The sequence below is a fragment of the Dermochelys coriacea genome, chromosome 14, assembly GCF_009764565.3.
Source record: "Dermochelys coriacea isolate rDerCor1 chromosome 14, rDerCor1.pri.v4, whole genome shotgun sequence".
Taxonomy (NCBI): Eukaryota; Metazoa; Chordata; order Testudines; family Dermochelyidae; genus Dermochelys; species Dermochelys coriacea.
The window spans coordinates 23,359,983-23,386,099 of record NC_050081.1 but is presented as its reverse complement, the minus strand read 5'-3'; the positions used below and the strand labels follow the sequence as shown (position 1 = coordinate 23,386,099).

The 26,117-nt window shown below is 42.0% G+C and overlaps 1 protein-coding gene across 3 annotated transcripts in view; it reads left to right on the top strand.

The window, feature by feature from the left end:
- Window positions 1-26,117, top strand: part of NTN1 (netrin 1) — a 234,338-nt gene that overhangs the window by 120,631 nt on the left and 87,590 nt on the right. For all 3 annotated transcript variants that reach the window (XM_038372635.2, XM_043496335.1, XM_038372634.2), the window contains exon 3: window positions 2,837-3,025. In XM_038372635.2, the coding sequence (XP_038228563.1) occupies window positions 2,837-3,025 (189 nt within the window). The remainder of the gene's footprint in view (window positions 1-2,836; window positions 3,026-26,117) is intronic.

Below are 26,117 nucleotides of genomic sequence, written 5' to 3'. Positions count from 1 at the left end.
GAGACATTGGAAACAAAACACTTCAGTGCTTTCCCCTCACAAAAAGGGTAACCCCCCCCCCCCGGCCCAAGTCCTCTTACTGTAGTTTCAGCTGTATAAAGAAAAAAATTGCAAGGAAAAAATCCAGAACATGCTGAATGCATCAATCCTATATTTGCTCTAGATGAGAGCCTCGTTAGTTGCACTTGCACTATTTGTGAATGCATCTGTTGTGCAGGCAAAACCCTACCAGCAGAAATTCCCCCACACCAACAGGTCCTTGTGCTCCTAGCAGGGCAGATGTAGCACCCCTTTTAGCAGATGAGCCTGGCTAAGGAGATAGTCTGAATGTTTGGGTTGAACTCTCCTAGCTGGTTGGTGTTAAAGGATTCCAGTGGCTGGGAATATCCTGAAAAATAATCTCAGTGCCGCTCTTACTGTTAAGAATGTTCTTTATTTCATGGGGCAGAGCTGCTCCTTTGGGATTGGAGGGGGCTAGTTCAAGCCCAAGCAAGCCTCACATCATCAGAGAGAATGAAACAAAATACAGAACAAAACCACAGAAAGCCTTTTCTGCCCTGCTGTTCTAGGCAGGCAGGATATTTTGCTCCCCAATAGGGATAGGTTGGTTGCAAGTCAGGAGTAGAACAGTGACTGCTTAGAAAAAAATAAAATGGAGCCGCACTGTAATTTTTAGGCTGAAATTTGATAATTAAGCAAATACCGCAAGTCTTTGTCTTGGGCAAGGAGCATGAGGTAAACAGGAAGGAATGGGATTAAGATGTCTCTGTTCTAAAGGAAGGTGACGAGGGGAGAGCTCTGACACCTTCCCTTCGCAGAACTGAGAGGCCCAGATGTGGGTTTGCATTGCTTTGCTGCATTGTTCTGCGCTGTAGGGCAAATAAAAGCAAAGGGAAAAGAAAACAAGCTATAAAATACTCTGCAAAGCACACAGTTCTTGCAACTACCTCTTGACAGCTCTGGGGAATGGCAGGGGAGGGGCTGAGCTTTTGATGTTCTCTTCTTAGTTTTCTTTTGTACTGGCCCTTGTTAAAAATAGCCACCATGTTAACATTAGGTTGCATATGGCAGAGAGATCTGGCATCTCCTGGCAGGTTCAATCATGGCGTAACTGTCAACAGAGAGGACTGCTTGGTATTTAACTAACAATGTCAGATTGGCCCATCCCTGCAGCTGGCTGAGAATGGCTGGTGTGAAGAATGGTGAGAATGGCTGATCTAGACACACAGTAAATGGTGTGGCTACAGAATCCAAACTTTTTTAGAAATGTTAGAGGGAAGGTTTGATAGAACTATTTCATTACATCCGATGAAGTGAGCTGTAGCTCATGAAAGCTTATGCTCTAATAAATTTGTTAGTCTCTAAGGTGCCACAAGTACTCCTTTTCAAATCCTTAAAATGCACTCAAATTGAGCATCTCCTAACTCTGTGTGGCGTGTGTGTGTGGTGGGAAAGGAGAGTTTGCTTCTGATGCTTTAAAAGTGGGGTAGAGACTGGGGAGGGGGAGGCATGTCTTAGGAATGTGCTGAACAATTACGTATTGGTGAACTGGACTCCACAGGCTCAGGAGACGTCTGTCCGGCTGCAGGATGATCTATATTTAACACTAGTTAATGCATTGCCATTTCAAGAGCAAATCAGTGGGTAGATGATAACGGTTCACATGGCGCTATAATGTTATTTCCCTGAAGCTGACAGTCACAAAAATTTCTGACCCCAAATGGCAGAAGCCTATAAAAGGCAGGCACCACCATTTTAACTAGACATGGGCCTCACCCTCAAAGTTCAAATCTGCATCCAAAATTCAAGCACATTGAGATCCAGGCTCTTACTTCCGGTCCATCTGTAAGAGGGGAGGGCCAAGGGGTCCCTTATCCCATAGTGAGGGTGTAACCTTTGGGATGACCCCTCCAAAGCTGATGTGCTTCCCCAAACTCTCCCTGCCTCAGGAGTCTCCAATACTCAATTGGAAATCTCTCAGGGTATGTCTACACTACAGTTAAAAACCTGTAGCTGGCCGATGCCAGCTGACTCAGGCTCTTGTGCCTTGGGCTAAGGGGCTGTTTAATTGTGGTGCAGATATTCAGGCTTGTGCTGGAGCCTGGGATCTAGGACCCTGCAAGGTGAGAGGATCACAGTTTGTCCCAAACATCTACACTGCAATTAAACAGCCCTGTCACCTCAGCCCCATTAGCCTGAGTCAGCTGGCACCAACCAGCTGCAGAATTTTAATTGCAGGATAGACATACCCTCAGGAGCTGGTTTCTTCTGTAGCTTGCTACCCTTAAGGCTGGGAAAGCAGTCCTTCCCATGGTATTTTGGCATTACCACTCCCAGTCTCAGGTGCAAGTGCAAGATAATGAATGTAACAAATAACCGTCTTTTTAAATTTAAATTTAACATGCACGTTGCATTGAGGGCCAACCAGGCTGGGTCCCATTGTTCAAGCTGCTGTATAAACATATGGTTAACGTCACTCCCAGCCCCAAGGGGCTTACAATTTAGGCTGTGTAATTCTGGAGCAACACCACTGACTTGTTTTCACCAGTGTCTGAAAGAAAAATCTGGTCCCTTTGCATATTTGTAGGGCGTTTCAGATTGATTCTTGTTCATAGAAGCCAGCTTGACCTACTAGTGTCCAGCTTCCTCCTCCTCCTCAGCCTCTGTGGTAATGGCCAGTAGCCTACTTTTGGTCCCTGGCTGAGATCCAGTTTCCCTATGATCAGGGGTTGAGTCTGTCAGTGGAAATCAAGGGGCTAGGATACAGTTCTGCATTGGTTCATGAGACTCATGTACCACAAGTGGCAACTTTTCTGCTTTTTGTCTCCTTTCCCAGCTTGTAACTGCAACCTTCATGCCCGGAGGTGCCGCTTTAACATGGAGCTCTACAAGCTTTCAGGCCGCAAGAGCGGAGGGGTCTGCCTTAATTGCCGGCACAACACAGCAGGCCGCCATTGCCACTACTGCAAAGAGGGCTACTACCGGGACATGACCAAGCCGATCACCCATCGGAAAGCATGCAAAGGTACGCAGGGAAGGAGTGCCTAAGGTGATGGCTGGGATAATGAACGGACTGCTCCCCCCACCCTTCCCTTCCTGTCTATCTCTATAGCTGTTTCTGTTGTAAGCCTATTCCCACTCCACCCTCTCAAAGGCCAAACCACAAAAATACTTCTTCCTTCACCCCATCATTCTCTACAGCCATACTCACCAGACTTACCAAGCCCTGGCTATTTAGAAATAGAGTTTGAAGGTATCTTTTAAAAGCATCTCTGCTCTGAGGATGAAAGATTTTGCAATGTCTGTTTCAAGAAGATGTTTTGGGTCATATTTTTAAAGAGATCTTAACCAAACACCAAGCTATGCCTACCATTTAGATGGTACAAAGCCACAACTACCTGATGTGCATGGACAAAAATTTGACTTGTGCAGATTTAGACACTGTTTCTGATAAATGTGACCCCCCTCAAATCTCACTCATTGGGGGGGAAAACGTATTTTATTGCACCTGTCATAGCTTAAGAGAGAGACACATACACACTCAGATATTCAGTGGGTTTGAGCAGCTATTCAAAACACGTGTGACCAGGCAAGCAAGAACAAACAATGACATGGAAAAGAAAACGCAGCCAAAGGAGAAGAAAGACAAAGGTGTTCATGGATTGCTACGGTTATTCAGATCAGCAAAGGGATCTCTGACATTAAAAACCAAAGCTCTGGTCCCCCGCCTCCCACACCTTCTCACAGGTGTGCATACCAGCAAACAGTGGGCTCCATTCAACAGGCTTAGCTTCAGGGAGGACAAAGGTCATATCTCTTACGAATCCATATATCTGCCGTACACACAACATAGGTCACAAGCATGAGGGAGAGAAAGGAAAAGAGAACATTTAATCCATGTACCAACAGCTTTGTTCCTCTGGACAAAATAAGAATAAAAAGGGAGGCAGGGGGATCTATCACAGCTCAGTAGACAAGGCAATCATCATTTAATTTTTCTGATGTGATGTTTTAATTTTCCCCTTCATTGGAAATGAAACTGCCATAGGTGATTTGGGCTCGAGCCAGAACTCTAGGGGTTCCTTGAGAGTGAAGGAGGATCTGTTGGGTTAGCCCCGAAATTCTAGTACTCTGGAATTCCTCAGACATTGTGTCGTCATTCGATCTGGGCCTGCTCAAATACCCTTTCATTGATTTTTCAAACCATTTTTATTTGGCGACACTGAGACAGGAACCTGCTGCAGAATGCGAAGGCAGCTGTCCTTTTGTGTACGTATGAGCAGAGGCGATGAGTGGGGGTGACTTAGGTTACAGTGAGCAACAGTTAGTTTTGGGGAGGTGCCCCTTAAGAGTTCATGGTCAAAGGGGGCAGGGAGTGGGTGGAGAATGGGCATGTCTGAGGATACATGGGCTTAGCTGGGATTCTGACTCTGCAGATGAATTACTTAGCAATGCTGTCTACTTTCTAGGCTGTGCGCCTTGTACCAGCCAGGTGTAGGTGGTGGGTGCACATTAGCACTCTCACTATCATTGGGTTGGGGTCCCCAGCACCCCAAGTCCTGCTCAGCCCTTTCTAAATTGTGTGTATACAGGGTAAGGAAGGATAAAACCATGAAAATCAGGCCTGGTTTCAACTCTCAGCCAAGCATGTGGGAGGAAGATGAATTACATGCATGAGATGCCCTGTTCAGAAAACAAAGATACCCAACTGACAATAGCTAGTTAGTAGGGATGGTTGGAAAATGTATTTCTTTTCCACAGGAAAATTTTGTCTTCTCGTGGAAAAAATTGAAAAATGGTGACTGAAAACTGAAAATTTTTGGCTAAAAATCGCAAGTTTTTGGCTGAAAAGTCTTGGGTTTTCATTTTTTCAATTAAAACTCCAAATTTTCTATGGAAAACAGACCTTTTTGTTAGGTTGATGGCTTTGTTTACCTTTTATGTAAATGTACTTCCATTGTCTCTGCCTGATGACCAGGCTGGTTAGACTAACAAACACACATCTCTTTATCTAGGGCAGACTGGGCTTATGAATTGCCAGGACCTGCTCTAGGCACCAGTAAAACACACAGATGCTTGGGGCGGCACAGTTCCAGGGGCAGCATTCCGGCAACCCTTTTTTTTTTTTTTTTTGCTTGGGCAGTTGTGCTCTTGGAGCTTGGGGCGGCAAATTTTTTGCTTGGGGTGGCAAAAAAACTAGAGCCGGCCCTGTGCATTTCTTGCCAAATACATTTTAAGAACATAATTCTAGCCCATATCCATAATTCTTCGTACACACATTGTACATACATCACAAAGTAATCTCAATAATCAGTGAGTTATTTGTTTTCCAGTGTTGTACTACATGCCACTTTGAGTATATATCATGACAACGTTGTGTTAGATGCAGTGTTGCTAACACACTGAGTTGCTAACACAGATAGTGAACCACCAATGGGCCTCTGTGTCACACTCTCTTCACCCCTCACTCTTCCACACACCCTAAATACCTGCTTCTAGGAGGATTCAGATATTGACCCATCAGCCTAGCCTGGTCACTTTCAGTTGCTCTGATCCTCCCTCTAATTTACCTGAAATAGACATAATTCTCTTTAACCCCTGGTATGCTGGAGCAGGTGGCTATGGGATTTTTACCAAAAGAGGGTGTTTGGGGCGACACCTCCCTGCTTACTATGGAAAACCTGACAGTCATTCAATACCCTGCAATAGGCAGCAAAGTCCTGCAAATTTGGTGTTTACACTATGATTGCCTGGTACTAGCTGGTGACATGGCCTTACCCCTGAAATACCCAGTGATTTGCTCACATGCTATTGATTATGTCACAACGATGATTCTGCTCCTGTTTGTTTACTCTTGGGAGCATTCCATTGGTACCCGCTAATGCTAGCGCTGCTGCAAACTTCATGTCTAACTTACTTTTATTTTCAACACAGGCTTGTCATTTTTTGTCAGTTACTGGATCTCAAAGGAATGCAAGTTTCTCTCTGGAAGCTGGGATTGTTGCTGTTTTAACTTGTTCTTTTTTTTTCAGGTGGAACATAAAACTTTTTTTATTACCTCTGGAAGAAACCGGATAAAATTTTCCAAAGTACCTAAATCCCAATGGAACGTAGGTTCCTAAGTCTCTTAGCTGTCTTTCCCCATGGTGGTATTATGCCCAATGCTCAGTCCAAAGCACTAAAGCTTTAGTGAGTGGAAAGGAACTATTTTCACTTGGCTTTACCAGTGGGGGCCAAGCCTCCTGGCTGCATGTGATGGAAGCAGAATGCACCCTTCTGATCTCTGGGGATTTTCCAGGTACACCTAATCCAGATGTCACAGTGTTCAGGGTCTAAATCCAATGCTGCTTCCAGTGAAGTCAATGGACATTTTGCCATCTACTTTGGTGATAGCAGGATTGGATTCCATTATGCAGGGAATGGGCTGCTCTTGTGAACCCAGCTGCTTGGAAGGAAAGACTTTTGATGTAGCATCAGCTCAGAGTCACTTCACTACAGTCAGCCAAATGGCAATTTACACCCATGCTCCTCCCCATCCCCATCCTCCAAGCCCTGGAGTCCCTTAAATTTGGCCGAAATCAATAGGCTGCCTCCATTATGCCTTTCAGCAATGGCCAGAGTCCCTGTGCTGGGTTGTGCTGACTGCTATTGATACACTGATATCAGTGTTCTAGGGGAACGGGTGGGTGGTTCTTTTCTGCTGACTTTTCCTTCTCCAACAAATATTTGGTTGGGCATAGGATAGAATGGCCATGAAAATGGCCTTATCTTATTATCCCCCAGATGTGTCCTCCTACCCTCAGCTCACTGATGGAGCAGTTTTCCGTTGCCACTGAGGTACCTATTCTCCATGCCTGTCAAGCCAGCATTTTCCACAGGCACAAAAGGTGCAATTCGTCCCTGTAAAAAGAGACAGCACAAGTCCCATGCAGCACCCCCAGGGTGGTACATACACCAGGTGCTATCTCTTGACACAAAAATGAAGTTCCTCCTAAAGGAGGCAGTATGGTCTTGTGGTTAAAGCCCATGATTAAGTTTAAGGAGATCCTAGTTCTAGCTCTGCCAGTGACTCAGTGTCTTTTTGGACAGTGACTTAACTCCTCCATGCCTCAGTTTCCCCATGAGAATAATGCTTACCCACCTTTGTAAAACACTTTGCAATCCTAATTAATTCTACTAAATTCACTTTGCAATGAGTTTATCTTGATGTGGCGTGTTCTTGAATAGCTCCTGCTCTTGAAATTAGAGATCAACAAACTTGAATACTTCTCCCCACTCTCTATAGTTTATGACAAAACCCCAGCTATTGGAGCTAATAGATACAAAGGTACGTAATAAATATGCTAATGACTGAGAAGCCCCCAACTCTCCAGCTATTCAGCACAATTTCACAGTAGTTGGAATGGTTTATTGTTGGTATAATCTATTGTCCTATACAAACGCAGATGAAATGAAGTTTCCTGCAGAAAGTGGAATTCCTTTGAACCATTATTTTCTTGAGCTCTTTACAAAACAGAGGCTTTTTGTTTTCCACTGTTGTTCTTTATGAAGTTTGGCTCTATTATAAAATATTTTTTAATGGTAAAATAATTGTTAAAAAAGAGCTATCATCTAACAATTTCAGCCATTTCTACATTGATAACAATATTAATTTATCATCTCACCAAACCATCTGTTGATGGGCTTGGCTCCCCCAGAATCTCATGTGGACTGAATGCATTTAAATTTAAGAAATTAACCACCCTGTTGCATCTGCCATCAGCCTTACAAATGACGCACGTTTCATTTCATAGAGCAGATAATGTTTCTCTATAAGACTTGATTCTTTCAACCATTGCAATGCTCCATTCACGTTTTATGTTTAACACATTTAAATGAATGCATTTAATAAAATACCAGTGTCTTGTGAAAATAAAATTGATAGAGAACTGTCAAGCAAGCATGCAGCATACTTAATCATTCTTGCAAGCATATGTTGCCTAGTGTGAACTTATAACACGTGTTCGATAAACGATCTGCTGGATATGTTTGTATGTAATAATTCAACTTCATTAATTCAACCTAACAGACACATTTAGCTAAATTGCTTTTCCTCATACATGTGTTTTTCATCTTTCACTCCATACTATAACAGGATTGCATTTCTCAATTTATTTTATATCTAATGGCAAGGTAAAAGAGAATGCTGGATGAACAAAATTGTGTTCTCTAAAAGGACACTTTCATATACTCAGTTGGGTCCTCAAAAATGGGTTTTACCAAAGGGTTTTTAGAAATGTCTGCATGGTGGGTTTTTTTTAAATTCAATTAAAACATTTTGTTAAAAAACCCATAAATAGGTCCCTTGTTGTGTTTTGGTTCCCAACATTGCAACATTTGGCAAGTGTATGAGGATCAAATTGTGAATGAGCTGTAAACAAAAAGTAAAAATGACCCAGGTAGTTCTCCTGTCCAGACTAAGTGAAGCTTTTGTTGGGGGGGGGGAGGGGCGAACAAAGAGCATAATGAAAATGCATTCTTTTTTTTAAAAAAAATCAGTTTTAATAATCCACTGTGGTCTTGGAAATGCAGGTAAGGAAACATGTGTTTGTTTGGGGCTTGTAAGGATGATTTTTAACCTGATAGTGTCCTGCTAAAGAATTATGCTCTTATGTTCATGTTGATTTACTGTACATTTGCTTCCTTCCTGTTATCTTCTTACAAAGAAAGTTTTCAATAGATTCAGAGGCTGCTTCCCAGACCATGCAACAGCCAGCACGTGGCATGAAGGCACATGGAAAACTTTTTTACTAGACTGGCAGCCTGCTCAGCCATACATTGCAATTTGGCTGCAAACCACATGCAAGGGAATTGGAGCCAGATTGAGAAGGGATATTGCATGAAGTGGCAGTGTTGGGATTATGCCAGGCTCTCCAGGACAGAGCCTGGAAGCAAAAGTAGCAGCCCTATTACTTCTGATGGTGGGTGGTCAGACAAAATGAGAGAAGCCAGTGGGTCAGGAAGGGGCCTTCATGTCTTTCAGGTTTAGAGGTCAGATTGCATGAGTGAGCCCAGAATCTCTTGGCTGGCAGGCCTGACTATAGGGCTGATCCAAAGCCCATTGAAATCAATAGGAGTCTTTCTGCTGATTCCAGTGAGCTTTGGATCAGCCCTAAATGAATAGGATGCTCTTGTATTCTGGCAGCTGAACTAGGGACTTATCTCAATATGCTTGACACTGTGTGTGAAAAACAGTTGGGCAAAAACCTTTACAAATATATTTTTAAAACATTCAGTGGAAGCAGGATCAAGCCCTAAACCATGGAACAAAATTGGCCTTTCCTCCAAAATAAAGCTTCATGCTTACTTTGATTTACTTCCCCCACCCCGACACACCTCTCAATGATGTTGCAAGTGAAATTCCACATCTCCAGCCTATGTAAACGGATTCCGTCATAAGCTATTATAAGTAGAATAGATTCCATTAGCTCTTTTGATTAAATTCAGTCCTGATATTTGCCAGACTATCGGTTCTAATGTAATTATATTGTAATAGAGAACCTGTAGGGTTTTATAGCATTCCCATAAAACAGTTCTGCACTTTGTGGGGAAAGGATTTACATGGTTTTGATGAAAAGATGACAAGTGATATGAACCATGAATGCACTTGTGCTAAAGTAGCCAATGTAAACCTATTGCAGAGGGGTGAGATTTGGCACAGGTAGGAGAAATGGCTAAGTCTCCTAATTCAAGATTAAAAATTTCATTAAGAAAATGAATCTTCCCCCTCCAACTTGCAATTTCAGCTCAGTATCAACACAGAGTTTGAGCAGAATTGTAAATCTTCACTGAAGGATTATTACCCACCCTGTGTAAAAAGTTTGACCCTATCCTTCCTGAATTTACCGCCTTTCACTCATCTAGGCACAATGGGAAAGTTTCTCTTTTGGAGACAGATTGGGCCAACTGTCATGTAATTTCCATGATTGCTGTGTGCACTTCCACCTGTGTGTGTGTGCAGAACTCCGTATTTTGAATCTGCACACACAGTTTGGTATCTGTGCATGTGACGGTTTCCCCAGGTTGCACACACGTATGCTGCTAATGGTAATACACCTGCTAATGGATGCGCTGGCAGACACTGCAGGTGAAGTGAAAAAGGCTACTTGAAACTTGTTCTCCAGCATGTTATTTATTGCTGAGATAATCACCAGGCCTGGATCCCAGTAACTTTGCTCAGAGCCAGCTTCATAAAGATGAGGACTGTGGGGTCCTTGAGATCAAGAGGGAACCACCTAATGGCAACTAAACATGCTTGCTTTAAAAAAAGCCTTGTGCTGTCATTTGGTTAAATAACAGGAGTACTTGTGACACCTTAGAGATTAACAAATTTATTTGAGCATAAGCTTTCGTGAGCTACAGTTCACTTCATCGGATGCATCCGGTGAAGTGAGCTGTAGCTCACGAAAGCTTATGCTCAAATAAATTTGTTAGTCTCTAAGGTGCCACAAGTACTCCTTTTCTTTTTGCGAATACAAACTAACACGGCTGCTACTCTGAAACCTTAAATAACAGGGTGATTCCATCCTAACTCCTGCTCGGTATCAGGAAATATGGTGCAGGCACTAACACTACTTAAGGGGCCTTTCAGACATTAAAGGGCCAGCATCTTTGACACTCCTGGGCTCTAGGCCACCTGGTCAGAAGAGGGAGAGGGCCCCATAGCCCCACCAAATGCCCAGAGCTAGCTCTGTTGTTTCACTTTGGCCCTTTCCTCAGAACATCAATGGGAGTTTTGCCCATTGGGACCATTCCTGGCTTTGTCACTGGTCTTCTGAGTAAGCTTGCACAAGTCTCTGTGCCTCAGTTTCCCCATCTGTAAAATGGGGGTAATGAACTGAGATCCTTTGTTGTTGTTATTATAAAATGACTGGAAATATGAAAAGAGGGAGAAGGTGAGTATGAAACAGATAAGGCAAATGAACAAATTAAAGGGAAGAGAAGAGAAAAGACAAAGCTGAGGACTTTGTTGAAGGTTGTGCTAAATGTTAAGATTCTGTTCTGATCCTACACCACTCTTTTGCATGGGCTGTCTGTACAATGCTTTTGTTTCACAACTTAAAGGGAGCATCACCCATGTTTTTTTCTTGCTTTCTTCTACAAAGACATTTGCCACTGCCAGAAGAAGGATGCGAGATGTGATGGACCAATGATCCGATGGGAACACCTGTGTTCCTAAGCTCTGTTCCCAACTGTCCCATGTTTTAGAGTCAGATTTACCTCCTTTCCACTCAACTGGGTGCTTAGTGCTGGTCAAACCTCAGAAGAAGGCTCAGATCACAGGGTCAATAAGGAAATGCACACAAGTGACTGGATAGGTGTCTTATGCTTATCAAATCACAGGAACATCAGCAGTGACAGACTGAAACACACCACAGGTCCGTCTAATCCAATGCCCTGTCTTCAACAGTAGCCACTACCAGCTGATTTGGAGGAAGGTTCAAGGAAACTCGGAGTGGACAATTGTGGAATAACATGTCCACAGTTAAAGTCACTCCTAATCCTCATTCAAAGGATGCTCTGAAGCAGGAATGTTTATTTTCCCCTTCCAGAACCCTTGGCCTGCTTTTTTATTCAGTTGTTTGTTTTGCTTTTTAAATCCTTACTATTATAACTCTGGACACTGTTGTTAGCCCTAAAAATGCCTAGTCCTTTCTTGAATCCTGTGAAGCTCTTGGCCTCGTGATATATTGTGGCAATGAGTTCCCCTGGACAATTGTTCACTGTACAATGAAGAATTTCCTTTTATCGATTTTTAATTTGCCGCTTTCCAATGTCATGGAATGTGCCCTTGTTCCTGTACTATGAGAAATGATGAATGGAAGTGCTGGACCTATCTTCTGTGTGCCATTGAGTATTTTGTATATCTTATGTCCCCTCTTATTAATCTCTTCTTTAAAGTAAACAATCCCAGTCTTTGCAATCGATATCTGGGTTTTTCCATGACGCTCATCATTCTGGTTGCCTCCTTTTTGTCTTCTGTTTCCTTTCTGAGATGGGGTGACCAGAACAGAGCAGAGTTCCCCAGGTAAGAGCTAACCACTGATTTATATAATGGCATCATAATATTTCTGTATTATGCTCCATCCCATTCCTTATTCATCTGAACATTTTGTTTACTTTTTGGACTGCAGCTTCACACTGAGCAGAGGTTTCCATGTAGATGTTCACACTGATGCCCAGGTCTTTTTCCAGAGTTGTTAAATTAACCTAGAACTAAGTAAGGTGGTTCAACTTATTCATTCAAAGGTGCATCACATCCACCAACACTGAATTCCATCAGATATCATGCTGCCTACTCACCTAGCTTGGCTAGATCCGTCAGGAGTTCCTCACAGTCTTCTCCATTCTTAACTAACCTCCATAATTCTGTCTCACCTGCAACCTTTTTGCATCTGCAAAATTGGGCAAGAAATCACCCATCGCTAGTCATCTGTCTTTTATGATTGCAAGTTGCTGACATCAAAATGTTACATCATGAAACTGAACCTAGAGGCAATACTTGGATATGCTGAAGAAATTGCTTCTGTCTTACTGCAAGCTTCCTGCACAGCTCTGGTTCTGATGCCTTTCATTGTCAGAACTTTCCCCACGCTTTGGCCTCAGCAGGTTGAGGAGAGGGACAAATTCTGCCCTTAGATGCATGCCTGGAGTTCTCATTTCCTTTGGAGGGAGTCACCCTGTGTGCTTGAAATAGAATTGGGCCCAAAAGAGTCACCCTTTGTTATAAAAGTTCCCCCTTTTTCCTTTCCCTTCCTCCTTGAAGCTGAATCTAAGTCTGATATTAAGACAAGAGAAGAGCCCAGTCCTCAGTGTTTGGATGAGTTTGGATCTGGTGCTTGATCAGGACAACTTCTGATGAGGACACCCAAAAACATCCAATGAAGTGAGCTGTAACTCATGAAAGCTTATGCTCAAATAAATTTGTTAGTCTCTAAGGTGCCACAAGTACTCCTTTTCTTTTTGCGAATACAGACTAACATGGCTGCTACTCTGAAACCAAGAACTCCTGTTACTACATTCAACTGACCCAAAACTTCCCTAGCATTGGTCTGCAGAGCATAAACCCTGTTTTCCTACAGTGCTCTACATCGAGGCTTGGAAGGATTAGACCGTTATCTGTAAATGTCAGTAACCATTGATTTATACCATACATATACCAACCAACAAAAACTATTCCCATCAATAATTATCAAAATTTACTGACAGGCAAAGTAAGAAAAATGCTACTTGAGAACTCATTACCATTTGATTGAAGGATATTTACTTTGCGTATTTTGATATGCGATATTGACACTTTGTGTTGTAACTTTAACTTTTAGAATCTCAGCGTCTACTGTTCTTGAATAATTATTATCTGCCCCCATAATTTCACATACCTGTGAAAACTTAAATAGATTAAAAAATTAAAAATGCTTCAAAATAAGCATTGCTATTATCCATTGAAATTACACAAAAATAACAAATTGGATTCTGCCAAACCTAGCTACACCTTCCCTGAGATTCACCATGGCGTGCATTTACTTTATCTAATCTAGCTACCTGTTTATACCACCCTCATCACTGCAGTGTCTATGTCTGGGTATTCCAGGTCCATGTGGCCAAGTAGGTTATTTAGTTTTTGATAGGGTTACAAACGTCTAGCACTAGGTCATAGTTTTATTTATAAATATCGTCATCGGAAAAACAAATTCGGTGAAGAAGCTGAATTACAGAAGTGCCAGACCATCCCATTGAAGGTTTCCTTATACAACAATATAACTCCTATATGTTTCATACAGTCATTGTCCAAAACATTGCTGCAGGTTTTATTGTAAAATGAACTCTCTCTTTGGGAGGGTTGTGACACTGGCTAATCATTTGGCCTTGGACAGGTCACTTCATCTTAGGTTCCGTGTCTGTAAATTGGGGATGGTCATTTTTATGCCCGTTTTGTAAAGCACTTTGAGAGCCTCAGATGAAAGTACTAAATATGATTGCGCTTATTTTTAAACAATTGAGAAGATATTGGTCCCAATTCAGTAAAACACTTAAAGCCCATACCTGTTCATCACAGCACTTAATATGCACAGCTTTAAGTGTATTTGCTTTAATGGGACTTAAGCACTTGCTTAAAGTTAAGCAGGTGCTTATGTGATATGCTGAATAGCGATGATTGCTGAATCAGGGCTACAGTGAAGTATTTCTATTGCTCTGCATAGTTACCTAGATGCTTTCTAATACTTTCAAGCCAGATGAGACCCCATGAGAAAACCTCAATCTTGTTCTCCCCTTGGTGCATGTGTTCTGGTTCTAATGAAACATAATCCACCTGTATCATTAGCAAGAAACAAAAGCAAATACTGGAAACTACACGAGGCTCTTTTCTCTTCACAACCAACAGTGACCCACCGTATCCACTCAAGTGCATAGCTGTGTTGAAAGGTGTGTGTTTGAGATCTGCTCCCCAGGTTTGCTATGAACCATAGAGAACATGATACCATTTCGTATTTTTAATCTTTGTTTAGCTAAAGCTTTCAGTATTTTCTTATAGATACTAAGGTCAGAAGGGACCATTCTGATCATCTAGTCCGACCTCCTGCACATCGCAGGCCACAGAATCTTACCCACCCACTCCTACAAAAAACCTCACCTATGTCTGAGCTATTGAAGTCCTTAAATCATGGTTTAAAGACTTCAAGGAGCAGAGTTCTTTCTTCACTGAACACTAATCCTCCCTATCTCTTATCCTGGAGGTGTCCCTGTGTCAGTGCTTGTTTTAAGTTCCTTTGCAAATTCACTGAACTTAGGTCAGAATCCTGCTCCTCTCTGACTTCCTTCTCTCCCTGGCCTCAGTTCAGGACAACATCTCTATGCAGAACAGCACTTAAGCACATGCTTAAAGTTAAATGCTATTCTGAATTGGAGCCAGTATGTTCAGAGAAGGCCATACATATAAGGCGAGCGGAATGGCAGAGACCAGGGCTTTGCAAAAGCCATCTCCCCTTGAAGGAACATGAGCTGGGTGATGTTCTTTGCCACACACACTGAAGACTGAAAGCATCTGCCTGCTGCTGCACAAGTTCCCTGCTGCTGCACAACCTTCAACACCAGATTCTCACCAGTTGGCCCAGTAAGTCATTACAAAAAAAAAAAAAAAAGCATGTCTATGCTTGGGTGATAACATCACAGTGAAGTTACATCGATGCCAGAAATCACTTCAGCTGTGGATGGTTTAAGGCTCCAGGGAACCAGTGATTTCACATACTGCTCCCACCCAGCCTCCATCCTGGTATAATTTTATTTCCTTTCAACCCTTTTAACTCTTCAGATGAGGAGGATCTTTCTGGAACTCTGGCTTTGGCAGATTTCACCCTATGCAGGCCTGGAGCTCTGAGGTTTCATTTCTTTATGGGGGAGAGGGAGTACAAGGCGATGAGTTAATTTCTAAACCAAGGTATTGCTCCAGAAGACCATGCCATATTTAAAGCTGTCTTTCCACAGTGTTCTTCAGCAACACTTCCCTTTCTTCTGGGACATCTCTCTTGAAGATTCAGAAATTTCTGAGACTGTCTTATATCCCTTGTGTCACATTTAAAACAGATAGAGCTTAGGGGTGGGGGAGGACCAGGAACAAGAAGGGGCCTTTGACATCCCTTCGAAAAGGCTGAGAAGACATCTGGACATAAACAAGACGGTATCTCACTGGAACAATGTCTGACCTCCGGTGCAGTTCCCAGAATGTTGCTCCGACATGTCCGGTCGACTTCCCTAGTGAAATCTCTGAAGTCGGAGTGTGCCCAGTTACATCAGAAGTATTCCCAGTCCCCCTGCTTTTTGATCATATCTCAGCCTAGCAGCAAGACACATGTGTTTGAGTGTCCTGCCTGCCGGAGCGCAGAGAGGCTGCTTTTTCACAGATGCTCTCTCGGTAATAGCATCGGCATTTGGCTTTCAGGAATGAGCTTGTTTCATTCAACAAAATAAAAGCAGCAGGATGCACAGCAACAGTCACGTGAGCACAGCCATGGTGGAGAAGAAATCCAGAGGAAGCTGCTTTGCACTGAATAGAACTACCCTTTACTTTACAGCTAGCCCTGACATTTTGGGAGGGAATGAAGGACCAGGGATGGGTAGACAGGATTGAGAAACACGGACCTGAACAATTACAGGGCTGACATAAAACTAATATTCTGCATCCAAAGCATCTCCAAAAGGAACAAGGACTGCACTGGAAACTTTGGGGGAAATCCTGGCCCCACTGAAGTCAATGAGAGATTTGCATTTGACTTCAGTAGGACCAGCCTTTCATCCTATATATGTAAGAAGAGATTTTTAATGTTGCCTAAGGGCTTTAGGAGCATGCCTCTGACTTTATATGAGCCTTGTGCTCCTCATTCCCCTAAGCACCTTAAAAAAATCTCCCACATAATCATGAAAATAAAGGGAAATCTATTTAAATATATAATTAATATATGTATTTAAATATATTTTAAGTTGGGCTCCCAAACCTGTATTTAGGCGCCTAAATAATAGTGACCTGATTTTTAAGCATGCTTGGCACATGCAGATCCAACAGACTGCGATAAGCATTGTGGGTTCTTGGCACTTCAGAAACTCAGGCCATTCTTAATTCAGTGCTTAAAAATAGATTTAGGAGCCAAACTTCCGGCACCCAGGTTTGAAAATTGTGGCCTTTATATTTAATTCTTTCATCAAGAACACATTACAAAATGAAATGTTAAAGGCAGGTTCTGGCCCAGATTTTCATAAATGACTAGTCATTTTGGGTGTAGACATATTGAAGGGCCAACTTGAAACACCATAAAGGAGACCAGATTTTCACAAAGTGCTGAGCACCTGCCTCTGAAAATCAGTTCTCCCTCAGGTGTCAAGTTGGGCACCCCAAATCACTAGTCACTTTTGAAAACCTGGCACTTAATGCATATCTAGGAAAAAGGGAAAGAAAAAAGTAGACCTAGGCGAGAAATGGTTTTCTTGTCCCATGAAACACTGAGATATCGAAAAATTTTCTGATCCCAAATCAGGATGAAAAGTTGAAATCCTCAAAAATATTTGCAAACAAACAAAACAAAAAAATGGTTCAGACCAATCAAAGCCTTTCATCATTTTGATTTTTGACCATTTTTTTTTACTATAATTAGCTTAAATTTCAAATTAGAAAACCAGATTTTTTTGTTGTGCATTTGTTGAAACAAAATGTTTTGACAAGTTTGAAACTATTGCCAAAATGTTTGTGAGCTGAAAAATTGGTCAAAACTGACCCTTGTCCATGAACTGGTTTTGGTTTCAACAAACCAGCATTTTCTGACGAAAAACGTTTTGTCAGAAAATTCCCAGTGAGCTCTAGAAATGACTTAAGTAGTGGGTCCGATCGGAACATTTCTGCAGGCTGCTTCCCTTTCTCTCCAGCATTGGAGGAGCTCCCTGCTCTCCACAGTCTGCCGTATACTATTGCCAGAGTTTTCTCATCCTCTGTGCTTAGCAAGTACACTTTGATCGATAAGCCAAAGAGAGTGAAGTGCTGTGTATGTAACAGCTGCATAATAGCAGCAACAGAAGGCAAGCACTGGTCATGTCTACACTAAAGTGGTACAGGTAAGTTGCGGCAGCTGTGATGCTGTAGCAAGATAGGGCTTGTCTTCACTACTGCACTGCATTGGTGCTGCTGCATCAATACAACTGCACCGATGTAGTATGTGTGGTGAAGATGCACTATAACTACTCCACCTCAATGAGAGGCGGAAGCTGTGTCGGCTGGAGAGCATCTTCCACCAACATAGCGTCGTGTCGACATTGCTTTAAGTCGATCTATCTTACGTCACTTGGGGGGTGGTTTTTTCAAACCCCTGAGTGACGTAAATTACATCGACTTTAGCGGTAGTATAGACAAGCCCTTAGTATAGATGCTTCCTACATCGATGGAAGGTTCTTTTTCCATCTATGTAGGTAATCCACGTCTCTGAGAGGTGGTAGCTGGGTTGATGGAAAAATTCTTCCGTTGATCTAGCCACGTCTACACCAGGGATTCGGTCAACCTAACTATGTCGCACAGGGCGCAAAATTTTTCACAGGCCTGAGTGATGTAGTTTGATCGATCTCATTTTTAAGTGTGGAGCAGGCCGTAGAGATCAGCACAAAATGAAGATTTTTTTCAGCTCTTCATTACCGAAAATGTCAGTAATACGGAGAACATTGCTGCCAGGTTGTTGGGGGTGGGGACTTTAATATGATGATCATCGCTCGTAGGCAATTGGGTATGGGCTTTGTTTGCAAGCTCCCTAATAATTGTCCCATTGTTCGCATCTCCAAAGCTAGCGCATGCCATGAGTGACCAAAGACTGGATTTATTGCAGTTGTTCAAATCCTTATTCTGGATTAATTTAATTTCTTGCTCCATGGGGGTTTTGTGGAACCTGCCTGGTGGCATGTCACAGAGAAGATGCCCAGTACAAGGACTGAGTTGTGAGGTGAGAAATAAATTGATATAAGTCCACTAACAATGCTGCCCTGAGCTCTAGTTCCATAAACAGGAAATTAGGGCATTGATACACAGCACAGTAGCAGGTACGCTTTGAAGTAGAAAGGAGCAATTTGATTTTACCTGATAAGGAAGTGACTTAGTATTTCTGTTGGCCAGAAACCTCGGTATCTCCTAAGCGATGCAGAAAGGAGCCCAGATGATACTGTACTAAACTCAAGAAAATAGATATTCCTTTGCAGGGGTAATGTAGCTGAATGCTTCTGCTAAAATGATCAGCAGTAAATTAGTTAACAAGGTTGGTAGTTAAATAGTCATCATTAGTGTTCAGAATCAACACTCTGAAGCTGCTATGACTTCTGCTGAAGTCTCCCCCCCCCAGTGAACAGATCTGGTTGGGGAGGGATGTGGCCAGTGTTGCCAAGGGATGTGACGGATTGGTGCATTCCCAGGAGCAGCCAGCTTCCACAGAGTTCTCTCCACAACATAATCCGCCTTTGCTGGAAATCCTAAGGGAGAGCTGTCTGCTTTCCCGAAAGGTGAATCACCCTGGAGGTGCAAGAGTCCAGCTAGGGTATTGTAAATCATATTTCTTTGCACCATCTTGAATGTGTCCAGTGTTCAAAGTGAAACTGTGTGGATGTCTGATCTGGGTGAAATGTCCCTGAATCTCCAAACAATGTGACACTTTCCAGTTCTGGGATTTTACTGCAAACCTAAAAGCCAAAAGCAATTCACCAAATCATTTACCAAGATTCAGAATCTTCTGGAAAATGGGTGGCTGAATTTTGAGGCTGGGGTCAAGTTTCAGATGAACATTTACCTTATCACGGCTTTCAGTGGAAATCATACAGATCTCAGTGGTTTCATGGACCTTCAGTCCCCAACCAGGTGAATTTAGTAGAATCAGGCTTTACTGATATGTGAATTACTAAATATGATATACCAGATGGATTGGACCCAATATCTCAATAATTCTTCAGCCGTTCCAGATAAAGCTCATGTGAAACCAGACTTTCTGATCCCACAGGATAGTCTGACATTTCAAAATTTGTTTTCATTCTGAATTGGAACAAAAAGCCAAAATTTCAAAATTTCCCACAAAACAAAAAATTGATTTAAATGGTGCTTAAGCACATATGTAAAGTTAAGCATGTGCTTAAGTGGTTTCCTGAAACAGGATACTTTCCTGAATTGGGCCCTTACTCACTACCCACTGCAAAGGAATAGATATTTCTCTGGGTTTAGTTCAGTATTTATATTGACATTTTACTGCTCGCCACAAAGCACAGAACACGTCATTCGAAACCCTGGGTTTTACTTTTGGAACTGGAAGGTCTGAAAGCTATGAAGTTATCATTGCAGATATGGTGCAACATGAAGAAATCCAAACACATACCAGGAAATCAAGTCGTCTTTTATCCATTGAAATGGGCTTTGTATTGTTCTCAGCACATTTGCAAAGAAACAAGTTCCTTTAACACAGGAAGATGCTAATTCTCAAAAAATGTGAAGTCCTTTCACTCTCCCACCCTTGGGTGAACGGATACCTTCTCAAAAATGTCACACTTGACAAGAGAGAACCCTGGAAATCTGTCCTCCTGTTTTCTTTCAACACACATGCGTTTGGAGATTAGCAGATGAGAATGCCTGTGACATGTAATGGCTGCGTGGTGACCTGCCACAAGCCAGACAGATCCTAACAAGTTCTAAAACTTTTCAAGGGAATAGCTCTCTTTCTTTCTCACTTTCTCATTCACAGCCCTGAGTTTTGCTTTGAGTTTTTTATTCGAAAGCCTGAAAACTCTATTCTAATGACAGTTGAAGCGTAAAAACAAAATAGTGCCTATACTCAGTCAGACCAGTGGTCTGTCTAAATACAGAATCGTGTCTATAGCGGTGGCCAGTATTGGATCAGAGGAAGATATAAAACCTCACAACAGACAATTTTGCAATAACCCATGCCCATGGGGGAAATTTCTTCCAATCGCCAGTAAATTAGTAGTTGGCTTGTGTCCTGAAAAAGGAGGTTTGTATATCCCAAGTATATATTTTAATCCTAGCTAGTGCAACTGCAGATGTTCTTAATCTAATCCTGCTGTTGGGCCTTTGCCATAATGTCTTGTAGCAGTGAGTTTCACAAGTTAATTATGTGCAGCACAAAAGAAGCATTTTGTTTTATCATTTAAAATATGTTGCCTTTTAATTTCATTGAATGGAATTATTCCATTCTTGGATTTTGATTGACCTTCCATATTCTGTACATTATTTGACATTCCTCAATAGTATTTTACTCATCTTCTCTCTAAACAATCCTAATCTTTTCCATCTCTCCTTGTGTGGAAACCTTTCTATGCCTTTTATTGGTTTGGTTGGCTGCCTCCATTCCTGCTTTTTTGAGATGAACACAGTATTCCAGGTAGGACATTCCACTGATTTAGATGATAGTATGATACTATATTCATTGTTAGTCACTGTCCCTTTTGTAATACTACCTAATATTTGGTTTGCTTTTCTGACCTCCACTATACATCAGCCAGATGTTTTTCACTGAACAGTCCTCAGTGACTCCTAGATCTTTTTCCTGTGTGGTTATGCTTAATTTAAAACTCTTCAGTATGTGTGAGTAGTTCACTGTGTTCTTTCCAATAATGCATTTGCTTTCACATTGAGTTTCATCTGCCATTATGTTGCCCATTCACCTAGCTTGGTGATTAGGCCTCTTGGAGGTTCTTCACAGTCATCTCTAGTCTTGACTGACCAAAATAAATTTGAGTCATCTGCAAACTTTGCAATCTCCCTTCTCACCTAGTTCAATAATAAATACAATACAAGCAACACAAGACCGTGTAGACTGAAGCACCTCACTGTTAATTTCTTTCCATGTTGAAATCATGGAACCAAATCATGCATTCCTACTGTTTTCTGTCTCTTAGCCAGTTTCTAAACTATCACAGAACTTTATTCCTCACTCAATGACTCTTTGGTGATTAATAGTAATTAATAGAAGGTAATTAATAATAATAATAACAATAGCAGACTCTTGTGAGGGACTTTGTAAAAGACTGTTTGAAATCCCAAATAAATAATATTGACTAGTTCTTCTTTTCCCACTGTTTTGTTGACTCCCTCAAGGAATTGAAATAGATTGGAGAGGTATGGTTCTCCTTTATCAAAGCCACTCTGGTTGTCCCTGTCATGTGATGTTGTTTTAAGCAGTTTACCAGTACAGACGTAAGACCAACTACTTTGTAGTTTACAGCATCACCTCTGCTGAGTTTTTGAAAGATATGGATACCATCAGGTACTCTTGAGTCCTCCACGATATCAGATTTTAATGAGAGATTACATGTTTTAGTTAGTAGCTCAGCAACTTCATTCTTAAATTCCTTCTGTCTCTTGGACATACACCATCTAGTCCTGATAACTTGTTACTGTTTAAATTATCAGTTTGTTTCAACATCTTGTTTTTTCATACCAAAGCCTCTGATAGTGCCCTGACTTTATTACCTTCAGAAAGTAGACCTGGGATAAGCATTTCCTCAACATCCTCTTCAGTGAAGTCTGACCAAGCTTTGTCTGATCATAGAATCATAGAATATCAGGGTTGGAAGGGACCCCAGAAGGTCATCTAGTCCAACCCCCTGCTCAAAGCAGGACCAAGTCCCAGTTAAATCATCCTAGCCAGGGCTTTGTCAAGCCTGACCTTAAAAACCTCTAAGAAAGGAGATTCTACCACCTCCCTAGGTAACGCATTCCAGTGTTTCACCACCCTCTTAGTGAAAAAGTTTTTCCTAATATCCAATCTAAACCTCCCCCATTGCAACTTGAGACCATTACTCCTCGTTCTGTCATCTGCTACCATTGAGAACAGTCTAGAGCCATCCTCTTTGAAACCCCCTTTCAGGTAGTTGAAAGCAGCTATCAAATCCCCCCTCATTCTTCTCTTCTGCAGACTAAACAATCCCAGCTCCCTCAGCCTCTCCTCGTAAGTCATGTGCTCTAGACCCCTAATCATTTTTGTTGCCCTTCGCTGTACTCTTTCCAATTTATCCACATCCTTCTTGTAGTGTGGGGCCCAAAACTGGACACAGTACTCCAGATGAGGCCTCACCAGTGTCGAATAGAGGGGAACGATCACGTCCCTCGATCTGCTCGCTATGCCCCTACTTATACATCCCAAAATGCCATTGGCCTTCTTGGCAACAAGGGCACACTGCTGACTCATATCCAGCTTCTCGTCCACTGTCACCCCTAGGTCCTTTTCCGCAGAAAGGTCCTTTCTAGGCCTGATCTAGGCCAGTATAAAAACTCCTGAGTTTTATATGGTTTCCACCTGTCAGCAAGGGCCCACTTGGAATTCAGGTCCCAGAGTCTCTCTTCAGCCTGGCCCAAGTTTGGTGAAAGATTCATGCCCCTCCAGAAACCTAGTTTTGTGCTTAGTTATAAAGATTGTTGCACAACACTGCATATTTTCAGCTCCTGGGATGAGCAATCTCCTCTCCCCTCTGCCCTATGGATCTCTGTGGGATGTTCTGTACTCTTTTAGTGTCTGTGTTGTCCATGGAAATTCTATGCATGGAATGACTGCAGAATCTGCAGGGCAGGTCCTAAATAACCAGTGAGGATCAAATGCAAGAATTTTACCCTAATAATGTTCCCCATTCCTTTTCAGTCTCATGCTACAAAACAGAAAAGTTTAAAGAAAGGGAGTTCTGAAATCCAGTCAGGATTTGCCCTCCATTTAGGAGGTCACAGAAGACAGGCTGAGATCTCATGCTGAAGAAAATCATTGGGGCCCACTTGATAGGGCCCCTAAGGAAGTTGGGGTTCCATTCCAGGCTCACTGACCTTCTGTGTGACCTCGGGTAAATCCCTGCCCCGTCTTTGCCGGTGTTGTGCTCATGTCCAATATGAAGATAATGCTACTGATCTTCCTTTGTAAGGTGCTTACAAGAGCAAAGTATAATTAATGCTGAAGGAGACCTAGTGGTGAGAGTAGACAGCCAATTAGACATGAGTTGATTATATGCAGTGTTGTTGTAGCCGTACTAGTCCCAGGATATTAGAGAGACAAGGAGGGTGAGGTAATATCTTTTGTTGGACCAACTTCTGTTAGAAAGAGAGACAACCTTACCTCACCCACCTTATCTCTCTAATGAGTTTACTATGTAATATGGCTATAAAAATGACAAAAGCAGATTTCGACAGGATACGCAAAAGTATCACATTATGGGAGAGGGAGGTGGTATTGCTATTTATTTATATGGTGCCCACAAAGTCTTGCGGTGCTTTACAGACAGACCCCTCTCCTGTAAGGTCCCTACCCTTCAGGCCTGATTCTGTGAGTCTTACTCATCATGAGCAATCTTTATTCACTGAAGCCGTCCTATTGCAATCAATGGAGCCATTCCTGTGGATAAGGATTACTCATAGGATGGAGGACTTGCAGGCTTCTGCCCTATATGAACAATACATGGGCCCAAAGGGAAGGAGAGGCAGCATGCACAACAAAGTGTTTTGTCTTCCACTCAGAACCCTTGCCAGATTTGCCTTATTGCATTTAACACTTGCCTAGCTACTCTTTGTTCTGATCAGTGTTTTCCCCAGGAATTAAATTTGGGGGAGGGGGGTGTTCAAATTTACAGGGTGGTCAGGGCTGATGAGGGGTAAGACCGTGAGGATGAAGGTGGGCTGTATGGCACCATCGTAAAAACTGAAAAATGTTTCATGACCATTTTATTAGTTTTTAAAATCATCACACAAATTAAAGTTGGCTACTCAAGCCTTCTATGAAGCACTACATCTACATCCTTCTTGGTTTCTTGTTAGAATTTTGCACAACTCTGTTAATAAACTTCTTGAATGCAATGCATTCATCTTTGGTGGCTTCTCATATGTCCAGTACTTCCATTCCTTTAATTGATATGCTCATTAGTTTATTCACATGATCAGGCAGAAGGCGACTTCTTTCAAAACACAAAATTCTATTCAATGATGAAAAAGAATACTCAACTGTAGCTGTTGTGATTGGGAGTAGCAAGAGATGAATTCCTACTTCTTTCGGCCCAGGAAACATAGCATAAAGATCGGGTCAAGCAACTAGTGATGATAAAAAAAAAGTTGAAGTCAAATCTTCATTCATTCGTCGTATGATATTCCACTCTGTGTTCAAATTCTCTATTCTGTCCTGAGCACATGGCGCCCCATTGCTGGTAGTGCCTCACTCCACTCAACTGTCGGTGTTTTATAAGACAGGAATCTGTAAAAGCTACGTAGAGGTTGAGTAGAATCTAGAAGTCACTGTTGTCGATTTTTAAGAATCAAATTTGTGTACTTTTTCAGCTGTCTTAACAAACACTTCTTGTCCTCTTCACTTAAGGATTCAATATAAATGCCTTCATTAATCAACTTCTGGACTGAAGTTTTTTGCTTTTTCCAATACTTTTTCAATGGATAGCTCTCTGATTGATCCAAATGTAGCTTCTATTGCTAGACAAAGATCTACTACTGTTGTAGAAGATGGCATTGTTTAATGACCCAAGTGGTTTCAACAGTAGACTTAAAAGAGAGAGAATGGCAGTAGTCTTGTCTGAACGTAATAGCAAAAGTAATCCATCAGCCTCACTACTCAGATCCATCCCATCTTCGCAGATACTTTCCAAAGCCAGTAATAATGGCTGGAGTAATTTTAAGACAACAGCCAAGGATTGCTCATGAGAAAGTCAGAGGGTTTTCCCAGGTTGGACTAATTTGCACTTCAGTCCCAGTGTATCTTCTATATTTTCCAAGATATTCAGTCTTTTTGAACTCTTGCTAAAAAAAGAATGTAATGAAGACATTAAATGTATAGCTTTTTAAATGTTTTTTTAAAAGTCTGCAGCTCGTACTAGCACTAGTTGGAGTAGATGGCCTCTGCAGTGTGTATAGGAGAGACTAGGGTAACACTTTTCTCTGAGCAAAGCTTGTGCTCCACCATGTCTTCCAGAGAAGTTTGCAGCTCCATCAAATGCACAAGCAGCCATCTGTTTGGGGTCCAATTGACAAGCATTTAACTCTTCTAAGATGTGGGTTGTCACAGATGCAGCCAATCTGTCTTCTATAACTTGAACATCTAAAAATGCATGTACTGGTCTACCACTGACATCAAGATAACATACACAATGACTTAATACTTGATGACCATTAGCACTGGTGCATTCATCAGCCATGTATGCAAATTTTCTGAATGTGGTGAGAGTTCTTCACTTTTTCAACAGTTGAGTCTTTCACTGTTGCACCACGTGTCTTGCCGGTCAATTGAGTTTCTTGCAGAAAGACAGTGAGCATTTGCTGGTCTTGTTTGGAATCAGTGTTCAACTTCGGGATGAACAAATGACAGTGCATTTAACATTGGCCTCCAGTTTGTAGTGTGTGGTATCTCTTGCCTAAATAGAAAGTATTATGCCACAGCCATGTTTGTTCGCGTGAACTGTGTTGTATAACAGCCTCATTAACACTCACTGGTGTTGTCCTTGGTCAGTGGAGACTCAGAGTTCAGAGATGTTTTCACATAAGTTCACCTCCTAGGTGGGGAACAAGAAGGCACCTTACTCAT